At 37.0% G+C, this 19259-nt stretch overlaps 1 protein-coding gene across 4 annotated transcripts in view; it reads left to right on the top strand.

The window, feature by feature from the left end:
• Positions 1–19259, top strand: part of LOC135221902 (chloride channel protein 2-like) — a 280662-nt gene that overhangs the window by 167501 nt on the left and 93902 nt on the right. The window contains exon 1 of one of the 4 annotated variants that reach the window (XM_064259892.1): positions 6432–6527. The exons of 1 other annotated variant lie outside the window; for it this stretch is intronic. Coding sequence is in view for 1 of the 3 variants with exons in the window: in XM_064259891.1 (XP_064115961.1) it covers positions 10089–10101 (13 nt within the window). In the remaining 2 variants the exon portion in view is untranslated. Of the gene's footprint in view, positions 1–6431; positions 6528–7267; positions 7284–10073; positions 10102–19259 lie in introns of those variants that run through there. 2 more of the 4 variants (XM_064259893.1, XM_064259891.1) reach the window with 2 other exon arrangements.

The raw sequence follows: 19259 nt of genomic DNA, 5'->3' as shown, positions 1-19259 counted from the left end.
TGTATTCGGTTTTTAATCTTCTAACATTAAAACCTGGACGCTCTATTATATATATTTATTTCTTTCTTGGCGTATCCAATGTCACGGCAACTTCAAATAAGACTGAATTAAGTAAATCATTTAACAAAGATTTTATGTCTATTGCGAATTCAAGAATCTGGAAGTATTTATTTGCTCACATCGGGATCGATCCCCAGTCTGTGAAACACGTGCCCATGTACTAATTAGTTATATATAATATATATATATAATATATATCTATATATATATATATATATATACATATATATAATATATATATATATATATGTATATATAACATTATATATTATATATTTATATATATATTATATATTTATATATATGTTAGCCGAATCGATAACGTCACTGTCGTCTTGATTTCGTCCCTGTCCGCTGGACTGTAGTTCGATCCCACGAGAGGACGAACTAAAAAATTCCCCTTCGGTTTACATATATGAAAATATATCAATTCCGAGGTAGAGCAAATTAGATATTAAAGGACATTTGTAGCTCGAATAATTTATATAGAATCACGGCGGGTGGTGTGATATCTTCATATATATATATATATATATATATATATATATATATCTATATATATATATATATATATATATATATATAATATAATATATATATATATATGACTCACAGCAATTGGGCGGCTACGTGGAAATTTTAGCTTAATTGTAAATAATATTGCTAAGACCAGGACGAACTTTCGAGATTATAACACCTCATCATCAGGCTGAAAATATTGACAAGGATGAGAACCGCTGAAATTGCAATAAGATTGTCTAACTATACCCATCAGTAAAATTTTTTTATTTTTTTATTTCAGGTAAGTGGAGAGATCGAACCCCGTTTAGCCATGAGGTATGAAAGACGAATAGGGTAATGTTTAACCCTACTGCAGTCACAAGTGGGTAAGTCTTATTGTATTGATACACTTTATTCTTCTTTCGGCAGATTTTCGAGGTACAACCTAGTTTAGATGTAATAGTTAGTGATTATATATATATATATATATATATATATATATATATATATATATATATATATATATATATATATACACGTAATATGTTTGTATGTATATATATACTTTTTTTGGAAGAAGACCCTCTTTTAAACAAATTCTGTTGAATAAAATGACAGAATTCAGCGAATTCATCTTATATATTATCTTTTCTATTTTTCATATTACTCGCTTCTCTGGCTCAGCGATACTTCTTATGGCCAATATTCATATTGGAGAAATCCAAATAATGCTGTATGTGATATTTTATTTAGAACAGGGTTTTACTGTCAATATATATATATATATATATATATATATATATATATATATATATATATATATATATATATATATATACATAAATGCATGTATGTATATATACATTTATATAGATACACACACACACACACACACACACATATATATATATAAATATATTATATATCTATATATGTGTGTGTGTGTGTGTGTGTGTGTGTGTGTGTGTATAAATAAATAAAAAACTGATAATAACAAGATACGAGATTGGTCGCATACCGTTTATGTGCACATGAGCATGCTGTATACTTGTGCCATACTTTATTACATAAACGGACAATAACAAGAGCTGCTTAGACTAATACTGACGGAGTAGCTATTCGGTTGGCAGCAGACTGTTTAGGCACGTCCTATCACACAAGCGTTCTTCAGAAGCCCTTGACAAATGTGCCGCCCAAACCAGATCTTTTTTCTTTCCCTGGTCGGATGTACATCATAAAAGACGCGACTCGCGGATTAACTCACGATTCTCGTCTCTGTGACCCTCGGAGTCGAATTGATCGAGTCGGTCGTCACCAAAGGCGTTTAACGAGGTGTGAATCGCACTGAGGCTCGTTTTGAACAAAATATTCTTTAGAGAGGTGTCATAAAGAAGTAAAATCTTGAATTGACTAATCCAGCGGATTATAAAAGTGTTCATAAATACCACGCTAACGCAAATATCTACGTAATGCCGAATCTAGATCAATATTGACTCGTATGAAAATAACTTTACACTTGAGGGACGAACCGGCCATGACTCGTCATCTACCCGGACACGGAGCAACCAGGGACGAAAGGTTTCTTCTGCAGTAAATCCTTATGGAAATCATTTACAAATATAAGCATTACTTGCATCCGTACTCATTCATAAGTTACCTCCAGTATCAGTATAGATGAATAAATATACGCCATACTTATGCCAAAATTTCAAGAAAAAACTAAACTGCATCTATTGTCATTTGTAACCTAAAAACCCATTATAGACTGAAAGCCTTGTTCATCCCCAAAGACATATCATACACGAACTCTTCATTACTTGGTAGATTCTACATTTTTACGTGTAGACACTTTCTTGGTAATAATTCTGGCAAAAAACAGCCCAGCACTCTTGACCCTTACCCTCCCTACATGTACAACGAATCCGAACAGTGCAAGCCTTTAGCCACTGTGTGCTCATAAACAACATAGATCAGAACAATCCACTTTATATAAATCGAGGCCAAACTTGATGGTCCGGCCTCTTCGATTGACCTAGTGTCGTTAATTTCAATACTTGTTAGTTCATTTGCCTTTTCAGATAATATATATAATTCTTCAGAGTTTACTTTAGTTTTATCAGTAGCCACACTCCGCTTGCAGAAAGTATCTGCCTCAACCACTTGTAGAGTACTCTCTTGCAGATAATACTTGATTACCGGTATCGTACTTACCATTTACTGCTATTTACTTGTAGAGTCTATTATTTTCATCTTTTTCACAAGCTATTATCTTTATTGTCAATAAAATTCTTTATACTCATTTAAACATTTTAATACGTACTCAATTTTTGCAGCCAGTACTTATTACTTCTGTCAGTTATCAACAAAAGGCAGTTTGCAAACTTACACTATGTTATGTACTACACTTTTGCTGTCATTCTCAACTCTAGTTTCGCTCATTAATAAAACACCTGCCTCGAACTGCGGCGCTCTGTCAGACTTCCCCCAGCACAGATCTTCATTTATACTAAAGTTTAAACCATCTATAGGAAACCGATTGCTCAACGCTCGTCGTCCAACATATCTTTTCGAGTCTGACGAGAACATACATTTCAGTTTTACTCTCAAATGTAGCGCTCGATTGTTACACACACACACACACACACACACACACACACACCGATTACCAAAGCTTCAATTTTCATTCTGATTAGGTCTTCTGTTATAAATTGCACTTAACAAGTCAACCACTTGTTCTATAGTTATTGTGTGGTTTCCTAAGTAGTGGTCCCCTATTACTCTCGTAGTACACCGGGCTTCTGAAGTTCTGATAACCACGCGCACTTAGTGATGTTCTTCAGACTTACTTCCCCTTAAGCGAATTGTGCAGTCTGTTAAAGTCTTGATTAAAATGGCCATCCCATTGTTTTTTAACGAATAATGCTCGTTTCCAAGATGGCACTGTTGAAATTCCCTCTTACTTTCCCTTTATCGAGTTGTTGTACCTTGCGCATTATGTCACATGAGGGTTTCTTATTTGGTAAATTTTCGTCTTTTTGTCCCTCATGAACACCCATTTCTTACTCCTCCGTGATTGTACCCCCACCCACCCCATCCATCTTGCTCAACCTTAACAATGAGAAAGGTGGAAAAATTATGTACCTCACATCACATCCAAAATCAGATATGTTCTCATCCACGTATTTATTAAATATCTCTTGTATCCTGAATAATTTTCCTTGTCTGCCACTCGAGTACTATTTTATTTGCAAATAATTTTCGTGTTAATCACTTCTATTATATTGATATATATTACATGTATTATCTTGTTGTAGAATGGTGATAGAAGAGACTTCCAGATTAATTTATTGAAAATAAAAATAAATTGAGTTTTTTTAATGTGAGTATTTGCGTGATTAGGAGCAAAATTATACTCTCGTCTCATTGCTTTGTGTACGCTGAGTAAGGTCATAAAGTGACTGTATAGGACCCTGGTCTCTCAAGAGTATAATTTCTTGTAATAATGCAGTATTTTCATTGGTTATGCCTATTAAAATTTTTCTATATTCTCGGGAATTATCACTTATGAGATGTTGGTTTTCTTTATTGCTCTTCTTCATTATGTGTTTTAAACTCAGGTTATTTGGTTTCAACTATATGAAGAAAATATTGACACAATTCACACCTCGTGAAACAGATTTTATGATGATTGGTCACAATTCACTCTCATAAAGATAAGATTCACCAATTAATGTTGGGGGTTTGTCAGGTGTAAACGGGAAAAATCCTGCCGCCTATTTCTGCATTTGTTTTGGCCTGAATCTTCCCTTCGGTGAGAAAATCAGTCAACTAAACCGATAGCCGAAACTGATAACCATGAGTTGCAATCCACGTTTTATGGTAAACAAGAAGACGTTTTTCGTTATTATCTTCATAGATAAAAGAGTTTTATAAATTTGATACTGTCCCACGGTCTTAAATCAAATGTTTTTGTTGAGTGTTTTATTCATGAACTTGCGAATATCGTAATGTCTGTTTATGTAAGCACTGGACTATGGAGTGATCTTGGAGATTCCGGTATTCAGATGTAATGCTGATGTACCCTCACATCCATCTGGTCGATTGGAATGATTCCGTTGTGGAGGATTTCAAGAGAGGGTCACTTCTATATAGTCAAACGAAAACAACGGAGTTCAAGGTCGAATTGCAGAGGTCTTGGGTGGTCATTCGTGACTGAAGAGGGAGGCGGGTGCTGGGGTCGAGTGGCGCAGCTGGAAGGAACCGTCGGCCATGTGATGATGGAAAGACTGTTGGGGAGAGGAAGAGGAAAGAGGGATGCAGAACCGGGAAGAGAATTTCCGTGTCGTGTCTATAGTGTTAAACAAAGCGTGTTGCTCGTTGTATGATGGGTGCAGCGGGACCCTCGTTTTATTGTTGTAGGTTGCGTGTGTCTGTTCCTAATACATGTAACAGATAGGCCGCGTCGTGGGCCGCCGATTCTCTTTTATGGCTGGATGGATTCTGAGAGAAAGAGGACGAGAGAAGGCCTGTGATAATAAGCTCATAGCCGTGCTTATCCAGTTCGTTCGTTTATTGTCCTTTTTATGGCGTCCATAGACAAAAGAGTGGCAGGAAAAAGAAGAATGACGAATCTGTCACGAGATACCCACGGTCTTGTTCACATAACATCTCAATTTGTTCTTCCCAACACCTGCAGGTGGCTCCACGCAGTCACTTTTTTTTTTATGTTAGTTTCAAGTTATTTTTTGTAAGCGTTCATAGTTTATCTGTAATACGAAAAATATGAGTCCAGAGAGCAAGATTTGATTTTTTGTGGTGGTGCTTTTTGGTTTTCGAAGTATTATACGATTTAGTTTTCGCTCTTGAAATGGGAAATTTAATGTGATACATTTTTTGATGTCCTCATTTCATGCTGAATTATGCCTTCGCCCTTGTGCCCTATTCTTTTATTCATTTGAAAAACAGTGAACAGAATTTTCACTCTCAGTAATTGCTCATTTTCCATATTGATTCCATTAGACCCGTCTAGAATGGGAATTATTAGTAGACTGTTAGCTGTATATTTGCACGTTTATATTGATTTTCATTTCAAATATCAATTTAAAGACAAGATGCCAGACGTCGTATCGTATATTTTTCCTTTGCATATGTTTTCTACAAAGAACAAGTTATCAAGTGAATAGTTTGTAAATGTTGGATATAAAACTTTCATTCTACTAGGGGCTAATGAGAATGAAAACCTCGGAGGGTGGAAAGGGCTAATATTTTTAATGCTAGGCATTAATCTGTCCACGGCATCACTGGTCTGACGGACAATGAAGTGAACCATTAGGTTTGGTCCTTACTTGATCAATGGCCGCTAATGAACATGAAACCCCGTTAGAAAATGAGCTCCCTTGATCACCTGTGAGGACATAGGCATGGGGACGGCAACCTCACCTCAAAAGAAGTCTTTCCTGAGCCCCCTCATTATACCAGGCCCTAGAAGAGATGACTAGCAAAGATTCCTGTGGCCCCTTTCCTTACCCAAGTAGAAAAAGAGCTACAGATTTGTTAAACAGGAATGACAGAATCTGCTGTGAGTGACTGAATTATACTCACGTCCGAAAAAGAAATGTTTTTGAACATAGTGAGTACTTTCAGATTTGTTTCGAATATAATAAATTACTACTCCACGTAGGGGCACATTCACAAACTGTCAGTTGCCTTACCCTCAGGAATGGCCCGGCAATAGTGGGGCATTTACTTCATTTCCTCGGATTTGCTCGAGTCGCACCAGTAAAAGGGCAATTTAAGTGATAAGGCTGACGATGACGGCAAAGGCGCGGAGGCGGCAGTCGTTCACTTCCTCCTGTGGGTATATAAGAGTAATGGCATTCCTCAAGGTGTCAGTCCTTTCTCAGTCCCTCTATAGTGCTCGCGAGTGTTTGTGTGCGTGGAACTCGGCTGCAAGTTTCTTCCATCGAGTTAGGATCATTTTTATTTGTTTGTCCCTGTTTTTTAAAGTTAGATCTTCTTCCATTTGAATTTATATTTTGATAGATTACGGTCATATTCTAAACAATCTAGTGTTCAATATATAGTTCGTGGTTACTATAATTTACTGTACTTTAAAAGTGCTATGCAGAGTTTTCTATCATTCTTATAAATATTAAATTCTACTTTTGACCCCTAATATCACTCGACAAGAAAGGTGAAATTCGTAAAATACATATATAGACTATATATATATATATATATATAGTAATATATATATATATATATATATATATATATGTATATATATATGTATATATATATATATATATATATATATATATATATATATATATATACATGTTATATGGTATTACGAAATTCACCTTTCTTGTCGAGTGATATTCTAGTTAGATATATACGTAATATATTTATAAATAATATATATATATATATATATATACTATATATATATATATATATATATATATATATAATATATAACTAGAATATCATTTTTGATAACCGCTGTTATTTTTAATATGTTTACTTAACACTGATTGTGATTGATAGGCCTCAGATTATTTTGACCAGAATAATGTTTGATAACCATATGTTTCCATGCAGGTGTCTGCAATATATTTATTCCCCGATAAAGGTTTCAGATATATTTCAGTGTCAGTGCTGTGTAGCTTTCAGTTTTTCTTGTAATGAACAATTACTGGAGAAGTGCTCTTTGTGAGTAGGTGAGGATAATTAAGTGATTTGATTTATTTTGGGTTTTACTATACTGTGTGCTGCACTATAATAGAGGCGCCGATGGTGATGATGGTGGCGAAGATGATGGTGGTGTTGATGGTGCTGAAAAGCAAAATAAGGGAAAAAATGGTGATAGAAAACGTTTCAAGTATTTCAGTGACGCCTGGAAAAAGAAGAACTGTTTAATGGACACTTAAGAAGAGTTCAGTTACGGTGTTTTTATTTTTTTGTTTATTTATTTAATAGTATTGTCCCGCCAACAAGACGTCCTTCCGTCTCAGGAAGTGTTCGTCCTGTAGCTTAGAAATACTTCCACATCATTATATTCACTTACATTAACCATAGAGGATTAATGGACTCGACGGAATTGATACCTCGCATTTTATCATGTAATAACGTTCAATTACGGTTATCAACTGAGTTATTAAAGTGATTTTGATGAAGGTAATAAACGAAGGTTCAGGTTGGCGCATGGACGTTAATCATACTCATGCATAATATATAATCGGTTACTTTATAACTCTGACGAGTTTTACGGAGCTAAGGCTTCAATAATTCCGTTGTATTCGACAAAGAGAAATGGTTTCTCTGTGACGTCATCATTAAGGAGGTGATGGTTGATAGTATTTAATTTGATAATAATGAATAAGTTATTGAAGCGTGTTCAGGTTCAAATTTAGATTTGTGAACTTTATTTACTTGTTTATTTATTTTTTGCGTCTCCTTAGTTCGAAACTTGTTGATTTTCTTCGGATGCCTCTGCTTACGCGAAAATTTTTAATATTACAGTTTATACTCCAATGGATATTGTTATAAATTCCACTCTTGAAATAGGATAATGCGTCTTCTTTTTGCGTAACAGCCCAAAAGAAGTTTTCATTCGCTCAGACCCTCTCATTTCCGACTTTTGCGGCGAAGTTTTGGGAAAAGGCCGGAAACCCGCCGCAGAAAAACATGAAGTCACGATCTGGTATACTACTACTAGTAAAGTAGCAATGCCGTGAATACGTCGAATTGGACTATTTTGGTATCAAGTTGGAATGCTGTGCGACAATTCCTCGGAGGGTTCATATTCATTCTCATCGTGTCATGAAGACCAAAATTGGCTTTTCAGGGCGTTTCAGCTTTTGATTACTAACTTCAGAAAGCACGACTTTATCGGAAACCTGCCGTCTACATGTAAATAAAAAGTTGTATGAAAATCAAGAGCGACTATCATTCGTTTATTCATAATAGAAAGAATCACTGCAGACTCACGAAGCTTGCGTGGGATATTAGTATGTGAATTAATGGAGTAAAGTTCATTCATTGCATAATTAATCATAGTTCGTGTTCTGGCACTACAGCTATGCGGCGTTACAAAGAGCTGGACAAGTGGGTGGGGGGGGAGCGAGAGACCTCTGGCATAATAGCAGGCTCTGTAATTATTCTATAATAAAGGTAGTGTATTAGCTTCTGCGGCGCCTGGTTTCAGTTTTTTATTCGTTTATTTATTTATTGTGTTTTCATTCATCATCACGATGAAAAGAGTAGATTCAAATGAATGGATTCTATAGACTTGACTGTTTCAGCGGAAGTTCTTGAACCGTCACGTATGTTTAGGGAAAGTGGGGAGTCCTCCTGAGGACGTCATGCCTCTTGATTTGCTCTTTTTCAATGTTACCTTGGGTATAAACAGGAAGGCCAAAGGGAAAGCCCTCACGGGAATAGTCGCCCTTGAGACATTTTTACAACCTGAGGAAAGTTTCGTGCAGTTTTGCGACTTTTTCGTGAACTCTCTCTCTCTCTCTCTCTCTCTCTCTCTCTCTCTCTCTCTCTCTCTCTCTCTCTCTCTCAAATATCAAAGAATGCTCGGTTATGAACGGAAGTGAATCCAGTGAATATCCATTGTTTAAAAAGTGACTAAATCTTTTTATTGACGTCGTCTCTGAAAGAGATGTAAATATCGATCAGAACGACCATTTATAGCCGCCATTCAAGGTTCTGGTTATGTGGTCGAGGTGAGAATCATGGGAAATGGAGAAGACACGTACCCCGTGACGTCATGTATATGCGGCAAGGCTGCTTCAAACTGGTTTCAGTTGACCTTTCGTAATGGCAAATTTCATGGGTATTGTTTGCGCGTTGTTATCGTTAATGTATACAGACGTCAGATATTTCGGAACTATTTGTTTAGCTTTTTGTGAGAGTTAACTTTCGTTCATCGTTGCAGAATTGTTTAGTATGTGGGCACTGGTCACCCCACCCTTTTTTTTTATTTAGTCATTGCATATCAAATACCATACGTGTATACTGTACACCTATTTCTCCAGCTTTATGCCTAATTTATCAGTAATTGTTCATACATGATAAAATTGTTATTTAGTAAAATACTTTTTTTGTCATATTTTAGTGAATATTTTATTAGCTACATCAACAAATAATTTTACAAATTCTGTGATTTTCAAGAAGTAGAGTTTTAGTTCTATTTAAATCACCTACATATATTTTGGGCGAAATCAATTTAGTGGTGGAAAATTTGTGTTTGTGGGTGGGTGATCGCCCACCAAGATAGCATGTTACATTTAGTCCTGCATCATTACCTCCTATTTCTTAATATTTGTAGGAAATACTGAATAAGCTCATCATCTGCTATCGTAAGAGTGTGAACTACACAGAAAACAAGGGTGGAACTTTTGCCCCAACAAGCGTCGAAAACAAAGTGGTAGAGGGTCCAATAACAGGGGAGACACCAGGTATGCTTTTGAAGTGTTTCCCGAGGCTCTTCCTTGTGGTCCCACCGAAGTGAAATAATGAAAGGAAAAGGTGCTTCTATATTTTTTGTAAGAGTGAGCCGTGATTACTTATCAGTAGTTAATGTTGTCTTCATTAGCGAAGCGCAGATATTTGTAAGTGGCTATTATGGACGTTTTAGTCAGGAACAATTGAAAAAAAATCATCGACAATACATAACACTGGAATATGTTTAGTTAATGTTAAATGTAATAAAAAGTGTTATTGTAAGTTGTAGTTGTGAGGTGAGTACAAGTTTAGAAGTAGCATTGTATTTGCAATCCTTTAACAGAGAATTGTGTTAACAATGACGAAGCTGATACTGAAAATGTAATGTCATAATGCCCAAAGAAATCTGTCTGTCTGTGGGAAAATTGTGGACTACGATAACAGCTGATTGAGACAGAAGGTGCGTTGCTATTTTTGTAGTGACTTTGATAAGGGCAAAGGCAATCTGTCTCTGGCTGATATAGTGATTGGTGGTTTCAAGATTCTCAATGTGTTGTCTATCGGGGAGTTTGTATTGGGTAAGAATGAATTTGCGAGGATAAAATGAATACGAAAAAAAATATAAACAATCGTCGTTTTTATAGTGTAACTCTCGTGGGGAAAAAAGTCTTTAGATTCGTCGAATGCTTGTTATGAGTGAGTAGTTTTTAGATTAAGGAAGAAATGCGCAGTATTGCTTCGGCAATAGAACATAAAATAACGCGTTCCTCTCGTGTTACATTAACGCTGTCACCTCCGAATCCCTTAAGTTATCGCTAGTATTGAAGGGTAATTATGTAATGGCCGAGGAAGGTAGTTATTGCTCACAAGCACAGTATAGTATACAGAGCATGCGCTTATATATATATATATTATATATATATATATATATATATATATATATATATATTATCTTTCTTTATTTATTTATTTATTTACCTTTTTGCTTAAGAAGGCCCTGGGACCAGGAGGTGTTCCCTTCCTTTGCTAATAGTGCATAGCGGGATGAGGTGGTTGAACTTGCCGTATGTGCCAACGGCTTCCGGTACTTTTCGGCAGTTACCCAACCAGGCATTGAATATATCCAGTATTCCATAACTTCAATATATGTACATATACACATATATATATATATATATATATATATATATATATATATATGTAATTTGTATATAATTATGTACGTATGAAAATGCAAACCAGTACAAGAGAATGGTCCAGACTCCTGCATAGTGTTGGTGCTGGGTGCCTGATCAAGATGACCCGGTAACAAAAAGCTTCAACAATTGGCCTCGTTTGGACCTTAAATCCAGCGGAATCAGGTCAGGGGAAATAAGCCCCAAGCGACTTGGCTGTATCAAGACGGTCTTAGCATTCTGGCGATGATCACTCAATGTCTCCTTGCAGTTTAGATGCCGGATACTGCAGGAACTGGTGTGCACGCGAGCATTCGGGTTCCTCCTGCATTTTAGGTTGCAGGCTTGGAAGAAGAGTGATTCAGGTTTTTAGCAGCGATTCTTTGGGAGTATTCATAACTTATTCATGTTGCACATTGCAGCAATCGTGCTTATAGTTCTGTTTTGAGTTAAAAATACTTCGCACAAAGCCTTCAGTGCATGAATGGCAAAACGTAAATAGAATAAAAATCCTACGGGTAGTATTTTCTTATTGGCATTTACGAGTGGGATGGTCTAATTAGTAAAATAGCTTTTTAAGATCGAAATTCGTAGCAAATGTCTTCCAAACAGGCTTTAAAGCTATTAAATATAAAGCATAATCGTTATCCGCGCAAGTCTCGATCAAAAGCCTTCCGTCTTTTGACATCCAAGTCAAGCCGTAGTTTATGGAGTCTGGGGGTCATACTTTTATGACGCAAAGTGAACTCCCACCACAGCGTTTTATTTTGCCAGATGAGATTTCCCCATAGATGTAGATATAAAAGTTTATCGAGCTGTTTTATGATGGTCAGTGTGTTAAAGGATTGATTTCATTGTATGATTTTTTTCTCCTTGGTTGATTTTGTTGTGTAAGTAGACCTAATGTAAACTTACCAGTTGTGTAAGTAACATAAACTCCTGTTGGTGTATAAATAACAGATTTATCTGTTGCTATATAAATAAGAGAAACTTATTTGTTGTTGTATAAATAGTATAAACTAACATTACGTATTGTAGGGAGAAGTATAATTTCTACTTCGTTCTTAGTTATTGAACTTCGGCTGCCGTTCTATTTTTACCGCCCATTTTCCCTCTTTCCTCGGCCCGTGCAGAGAATTTAACCACCTGATTTCCCTCGTCTAATGTAGGTCAGATGGGCTCAGGCGGGTAGCATTAGCCGCAGTCATATCAGTCGTTATTATTCACATGCAAGCTTACGACTCTAATTATGGTTTCCCAATGCGGCTTGGAAAGCTCGTTTTGTCGTGCGCTTCTTAGCAAACCCCCCACCCCCGGGGCTTTGTCTCGATTCGGGCTATCCACATTGAAAAGAGAATTTGGATCTTTAGGATGGTGACCCACCGGGGGTTTTTAACCCTGTATGTATCCACCTTTGCGGCGGCGTGTTGATTACAAGCCCGTTGGGGATTACCGTAAAAACATAAACAAAAGACTGCAAATGTCATAAAAAAATATCAGTCCCAGGAAGCGATCCTTGGGGGTCACTATCTAGGAAAGATCCAGAATTTATTGCTTGTAAAGTTCAAGGATAGCGTATCATATACCTTTCGGCCATCCGACAACAACTAGTACTTTTGGATTTGTATAACGAGCAGTTGCGTATCAGGAAGGTATCTTGAGCTCGATTGTCTTTAGAGCTTCTTCTCTTATTCGTATCTCGAACAAACTGGTGTTTTATTATTGTGGGTAGTGTATTCTCATTGGCGTTGACCGGATTATCATTAGGCCAGGTAAACTTTAAGCTGAAGTAGAGAGAAATGCGTTGAGCAGCAGGTGTTCAGGTTGATGTAATTCAATATGTGGATTATATATAATTAGTCCTGGCATGATTTTTTCATGGGAGGAGCATTAGGTATGCTCATCAGGTGTCTTCATCGAACGTAAAATTCTCTGATCCCCTCTCGACTTTTTTCTAAGCCCCCATGATTCTGTTTTGCTGCAATAAGCGCATCGAGTTTGCCAGTTTCTGACCCCGTTGGTTGTTAGTGCCATCAGTGCACCTCATGCGGTGCACTGTAGGCATTACTTAAGGGTCTTTGCGGTGTCCCTTCGGCCTCTAACTGCAACTCCTTTTATTCCTTTTACTGTACCTCCGTTCATATTCTTTCTTTCATCTGACTTTCACCCTCTTAACACTCGTCTCACTGTGCCTTCTTGCTGTCAATTTCCCGTTCAGCTCTGAATGACCTCACAGGTCCCAGCGGTTGACCTTTGGCCTAAATTCTTTATTCTATTCTAGCCAACTCATGGATGAGCCTCCAGATAGTTGCGATCTTCATAACTGTTTAAGAAGTGCTGTCAGTCGTTGCAGTGTCCTTAATCCCATTGGGTAATTTAAAAAATAGGGTTGAGTTTCGAAAGTACAAAGAATTACGGGAGTCATTATTCCTTATCTATTCTCTGCTGTAGATATTATTTTAAGATTGTATGTAAGTGGACAATTTTGCAGTCGCATTGAAAAACGGCGGTAGTTAGTGTTGATTGCTTTGGGTGTCGTGTATAGCGCGCTGAATTATTATTATTATTATTATATTATTATATTATTATTATTTGGAGCAGCGTCCCTTTGGCCCCTAGCTGCTAAGCCCTGTCATTCCTTTTTACTGTACCTCCGCTCTTATTCGCTTTCTTCTGTCTTTCTTTCCTCCCTCTCCTAACTATTGTTTCATAGTGCAACTGCAGGTTTCTTTTCTGTTACACTTTTCAAACCTTTCTGCTCTTAATTTTCATTTCAGCGCTGAATGACGTCATAGGTCGAAGCGCTTGTCCTATGGCCAAATACGGTTATTATTTGGAGCGATTTCGGAATGGGTTACTTATCTAGGCTATGTCGAGAATTTCTGTTTGTCTAATGGGTTTACTTTCGTTTAAAAGTCATGGAATGTAATGGGTCATAGTGTAACGTCAATTTAGTCTTATTTGCTTTCTTCAATTCGAGTTTTATCAGAATGCAGCCTCTGGGAGGGTTTCCCTTATCATTCGACTCCGTAGAAAATTTTGAAAGATTATGGAGTCGAATGAGGAAACCGTCCCAGAGACTGTATTCGGATAAAACCCGAATTGCAGAAACAAATAAGACTAAATTCGAAGTCAAATGTTTACGATGCGATAACGGCAAGGGAATGAAGATATTCCCTGGTCTAATTAAAGCGAATGACAGACAATGCCATTATCCTTCTCCCGTTTGGTTCCTTAGCGAATGCTAAATCCGGGATAATGTTACGTCTCGAATTGAAATGAGTTAGTCTTTTGCTTTTAGGGATCACTTGTAATTAGTGACGAAAATTTATGTAGTCTTGTGAGATAAAGACAATTAATTTTAGAAGCAAGCTTCCATATATACTATCTATCTATCTATCTATCTATCTATATATATATATATATATATTATATATGTATATATATATATATGTGTGTATATTATAGATATGTATATATATGTATATATATATATATATATATATGTATATATATATATAGATTATAATATTTTTTATAATATATACATATATATATACATATACATAATCGAAGCTTTTCTGCAGTTTCACGGCCATTTTCAAAATTATCGGATATGAGCACTAATGATCAAGATCGGGAAGGCCAAAGTTCAGGTGGAAAGATAAATTATTGAATGACATGAAGGGAAAGGGTCTAAGAGAACAAGATGTACAGGACAGAGGAAGATGGAGAAGGCTGACTAAAAACAGCGATCCCATATAGAAGTGGGAAAAGCTGAAGGTATAGAAGAAGAAGAAGAAGAGGAGCATTAATGATCAAGATAATTGTTTAAAGGACGCCAATGACCATCGACGACAAGGGTTAAGTCTATGCTTAGGGACCGAGCGCGCGCGCGCATCGATCAGCGCTGAAGTTTAAGTGAGACAGTCCCATGGTTTGCCGATGTTTCTGCAGGAGGTAGACCTAGGTAACACAACCACCACCCCCACCCCCGCCAATACCCTCGTCCCTTCCTCCCAAGTACAGCAAGGTCGTGTGACAGTGAAAATCTATCACGGCTTGAACTCTGTCCCTGCAATGGTCGACCCGAACTACATAGTATTGCACTGTGGTGCATCAAGGGAATGTTGATCTTGACACGGGAAGCAAGCCCTACTGTCAGTGGTGAAAGTTTTTAGAAGATGGAATATGTTTGACACGGGAAGCAAGCCCTACTTTCAGTGGTGGAAGTTTTTAGAAGATGGAATACGTTTGACACTGGAAGCAAGTGGCACAATTATATCGAGAGAAGCAAGCCCTGGAGTCAATAGTGGAAGTTTTTAGAAGATGGAATATGTTTGACACGGGAAGCAAGTGGGACAATTACTATATAGAGAGAAGCATACTCTAGAGTCAATGGTGTTAGTTCTTAGAAGATGGAATATGTTTAACCTATGGTCTAAGCATGATGATCATTATTTCGAACCACCTCGTCAAGTAATTGTCTGCAAGACAAACATCCCGAGAAGCTGCTGACCTGGCGGGAGATCCAAATGTTCCAACAAAAGCAGAACAAAAGATCTAAGGACGGTATTAGTTAATGTAGAAACTCGAAGAACGAAGCACGTCTGTTAGGTAGGATCAGATGGTATATACGATGGAGTGCTGTAAAGCTGAAGCTTCAAGTTAAATGTAACACCAAATACGATTACGTTTAGAATCGTCTAATACAGTGTTGTCTGTGGCCAGCGATTCATTGAGGAGGCAGTGGTTTATTGCAAGTGTCTTAGATAGGTTTATATCAATGAAAATAATTCAGATATCGATGTCTAAGTAGATTTTGGTAATGATGAAAATTTTTGTTTTTTGTACGGTAGAATGATGTACAATGATGGGGATGGATTAGTGGTTAAAAAAGCAAAGTTTCCGAGAGAGAGAGAGAGAGAGAGAGAGAGAGAGAGAGAGAGAGAGAGAGAGAGAGCGCCATTGTTGCCTCGTTTAGGAAACCTTTTACCATTACGGAGCCTTGAACACACCTATCCGATTTTATGTTTTATTTTCAGCCAAAACGTTATTCAGCCTTTAAAGTTTAAGCACAAGTGGTTAACTGTTTTATGGTGGCATATATTACAGTACATAATTATGAGCATGATGGACAGAATATTATTTAACATAACATGGAAATTTTGGACGAGGGTGACCTATTTATAGCTTAGAGGAATTATTTGACTGTAGAAAGCCGAAATGGTGTGGACATACGAAACAGAAAAGAGATTGATTAGTTACCGAGGTATCTTGTAGGTTACGTTTTCTTTCACATCACAATAGGTAGATTAGTAAGATACTCTGAGTCATTATGCGCTTTGTTTGAATCGTAAGAGGGATTCTTCGTTTTCTTTAAAACCACTTTACCTCGATAACAGTATAAAAGAACCCTGGTTTTAAATCCAGACTCCGATCAGCATCAAAATCTAAGCTCTACATCCATGGAAACAAATTGATTTTTAAATCCTTTATGTATTTTACAATCAACACGTAATCCGGCCCTAAAACGTCATCTCCTTTACGAAGTTGGTAATTTTGTTGAGAACAAAGTAAAGTGGCTGAGCCCTAAACTGAGAATCTACATTTGGTGCCGGAAACTGTTATGTCAATTGTGGCCGTGCACGACCCGCAGATTGTTTGACGTTAGTGTCTGTGTCTTGCTTAAGATGGAACTCACGCGTCCATCGAACTCGCTGGCAAGGCCAATTTCAAAATTCCCTTGGAACTGAATGCACAAAGTTAACTCGAGAGCTTTAACTTGGCCAGGCTTTCAGAGATGAACTGGTCAGTGAACCGTAAATGCTTTTACCAAAATTATTTTTTGTTTTTGCTCCGTCGTACGTGGCGGCGAATAGGGTCCCTGACTGCATTTTGGCTAATGGATTTTTGCAATATTTTGAAAAAATATGAGTTCGCTTTTAAGAATGTTGGTGATACTTTCTTCGTGGATTTTTGCCGTGGAATATCAATTTTCCAGTCAAAGAAGTTAGGTTTTCTAATTATTTTATTGGTATAGATTTCAATTCAGCCCTTGGAAATGAAGGGAGTGTGTGTGCATATTATACTTAATGTAAGTTTGCTACATATTTTTCATTATTTGAAATATCATGGGAAACTCATTGCCTATTGTTCAAAGAAAAGTAGTAGTTTTTAACTCCATGTTAACTGTGAAGAAAGTGACAAGGCTATGAAATGAAAACAATGTACACACACACACACACACACACACACACACACACACACACACACACACACACATATATATATATATAATATATTATATCGAGATATATATGTATGTATGTATGTATGTATATATGTACGTATATAAGTATATATATATATATGTATGTATGTATAAAATATTTATGCTTACTTACTGAACCTGATAAGCATGCAGCAAGAAATGAGAAAGAATGGCTGCAATGAATTCTAGTTTCCCTACACTCGATCTCATTTGGTATGGGCATTATTCTAGCACCTAAGGCGATATTCCGAAAGCCTTTTGACATCGCCTCACGTGCACGCGTTGGGCGAAGATGTATGTGAAGTTGCGCAGCACAATGCATGTCAGGAAGACACTCACATCATTCTTGCTTTCACATCATCAGTGGGAAGACCGAGCCAGAATCTTAATCTCCAGACTACACGAGAGCAGTTTCCCCCCTGAACAGGCAAACAAACGCGCGGAAGTGTTGGCGTCGGTAGGAAGGGTGCCCTTTGCACGAGCAATTGACCCAAGCAGTCCTCTGTGGCCATTGAAGCCAACTCATCTAAAATGCAAACGATATTGTGTCGAGGTTGGGTTGTGGTGGCGGTGGTCGGAAATAATGAACATTTGGGTTTAGATGCCTTGGTGAGCATTTGCCTTATTGCTATGTATGGAGGTCTTCTTTGGGACTTGGCGTATGTTTGATTAATTCATTTAATTTGTTGTAATTTGAAGAAATTACTTCTTCGCTTTTATTTTAATCAGAAAGTAAACATTTTATAGAGGAGCTAGCATTCATACGGCCTCTTCCTTCCTTTTCATGTGTTGCTGTAACTTGGAATGTAATCCATATCCACTTCATTTACTCCGGGAGGGACCTTGTACCTGATTTTATTTTCTGAAAGTTCAGTATTGTGTGATTTGCTTTTTCAGCATAATGACACTGTCGACATTTTGTCTTTGTGAAGGATGTGTATCATTTCTCGTGGACTTCGATACTACTGATGAAGATACTACTGATCTTGTTAATTGTTGGTTATGACCGTTATCGACGGATACGTAAGGAAATGGGAATAAAAATGTAATAAGTATACTCTCATTTTACGTATGTGTATTTTAAAATTTTAGAGTAAATCTACATCTACTCTTTCCCCTCACGCAAATGTAGTATCCCCTTTCAACTTTTTAAAAAATAATGTTCTTAGGTTTTATGGGCAATATCTTCCTTCTTATCTCGCTAGTTGATCACTTCAGTTTTATTGTATGGGTTACGTATGTAAATTTGTAATTTACGTAATGATTCCGAAGTACTGTATTGTAAGCCTTCGTGTTATTTTTAATGTGATTATTATTATTATGAATATCATTGTTACTGATAAACATCCCATTTCGATTTTCGAATTTTTTCGTGATAAAGCTAAATTCTCGAGTGAATATGCGATGGCCACTGCTGCGTATTTCTCAGTTTTGTAGCAGAGAGAGAGAGAGAGAGAGGTTGTATCCATTGCACAACGCGGCTTCGGCTTGCGGCAAATCTTAAAGATTTTCTTGGGTAGTTATTTGTGCCCTTTTAAGCCTATGTACCAGAAACATTTCTTCTAGTTTTTACATAATTCTTTTAACTGCATGGGGTGGTTATCGGGAAAATGAACATTTCCTTTAAAACGCCGCCAATCAAAAGAATTGCTCTAAAGTTCCCGTGGAGATAAAGTGGACTTTTGAGAGAATGAGCACAGGCCAATTATCCGGTGGATCATTAAGTTCCTTGAGAGAGTGATTGATAGAATAGCCTCCTTTGGCATGAGAGGTCATTTGTGAGTCTGTGTTTT

This window comes from Macrobrachium nipponense, chromosome 3 (assembly GCF_015104395.2).
Source record: "Macrobrachium nipponense isolate FS-2020 chromosome 3, ASM1510439v2, whole genome shotgun sequence".
Lineage (NCBI taxonomy): Eukaryota > Metazoa > Arthropoda > Malacostraca > Decapoda > Palaemonidae > Macrobrachium > Macrobrachium nipponense.
The sequence above is the reverse complement of the archived record's forward strand: the minus strand, read 5'-3'. Positions and strand labels throughout refer to the sequence as shown.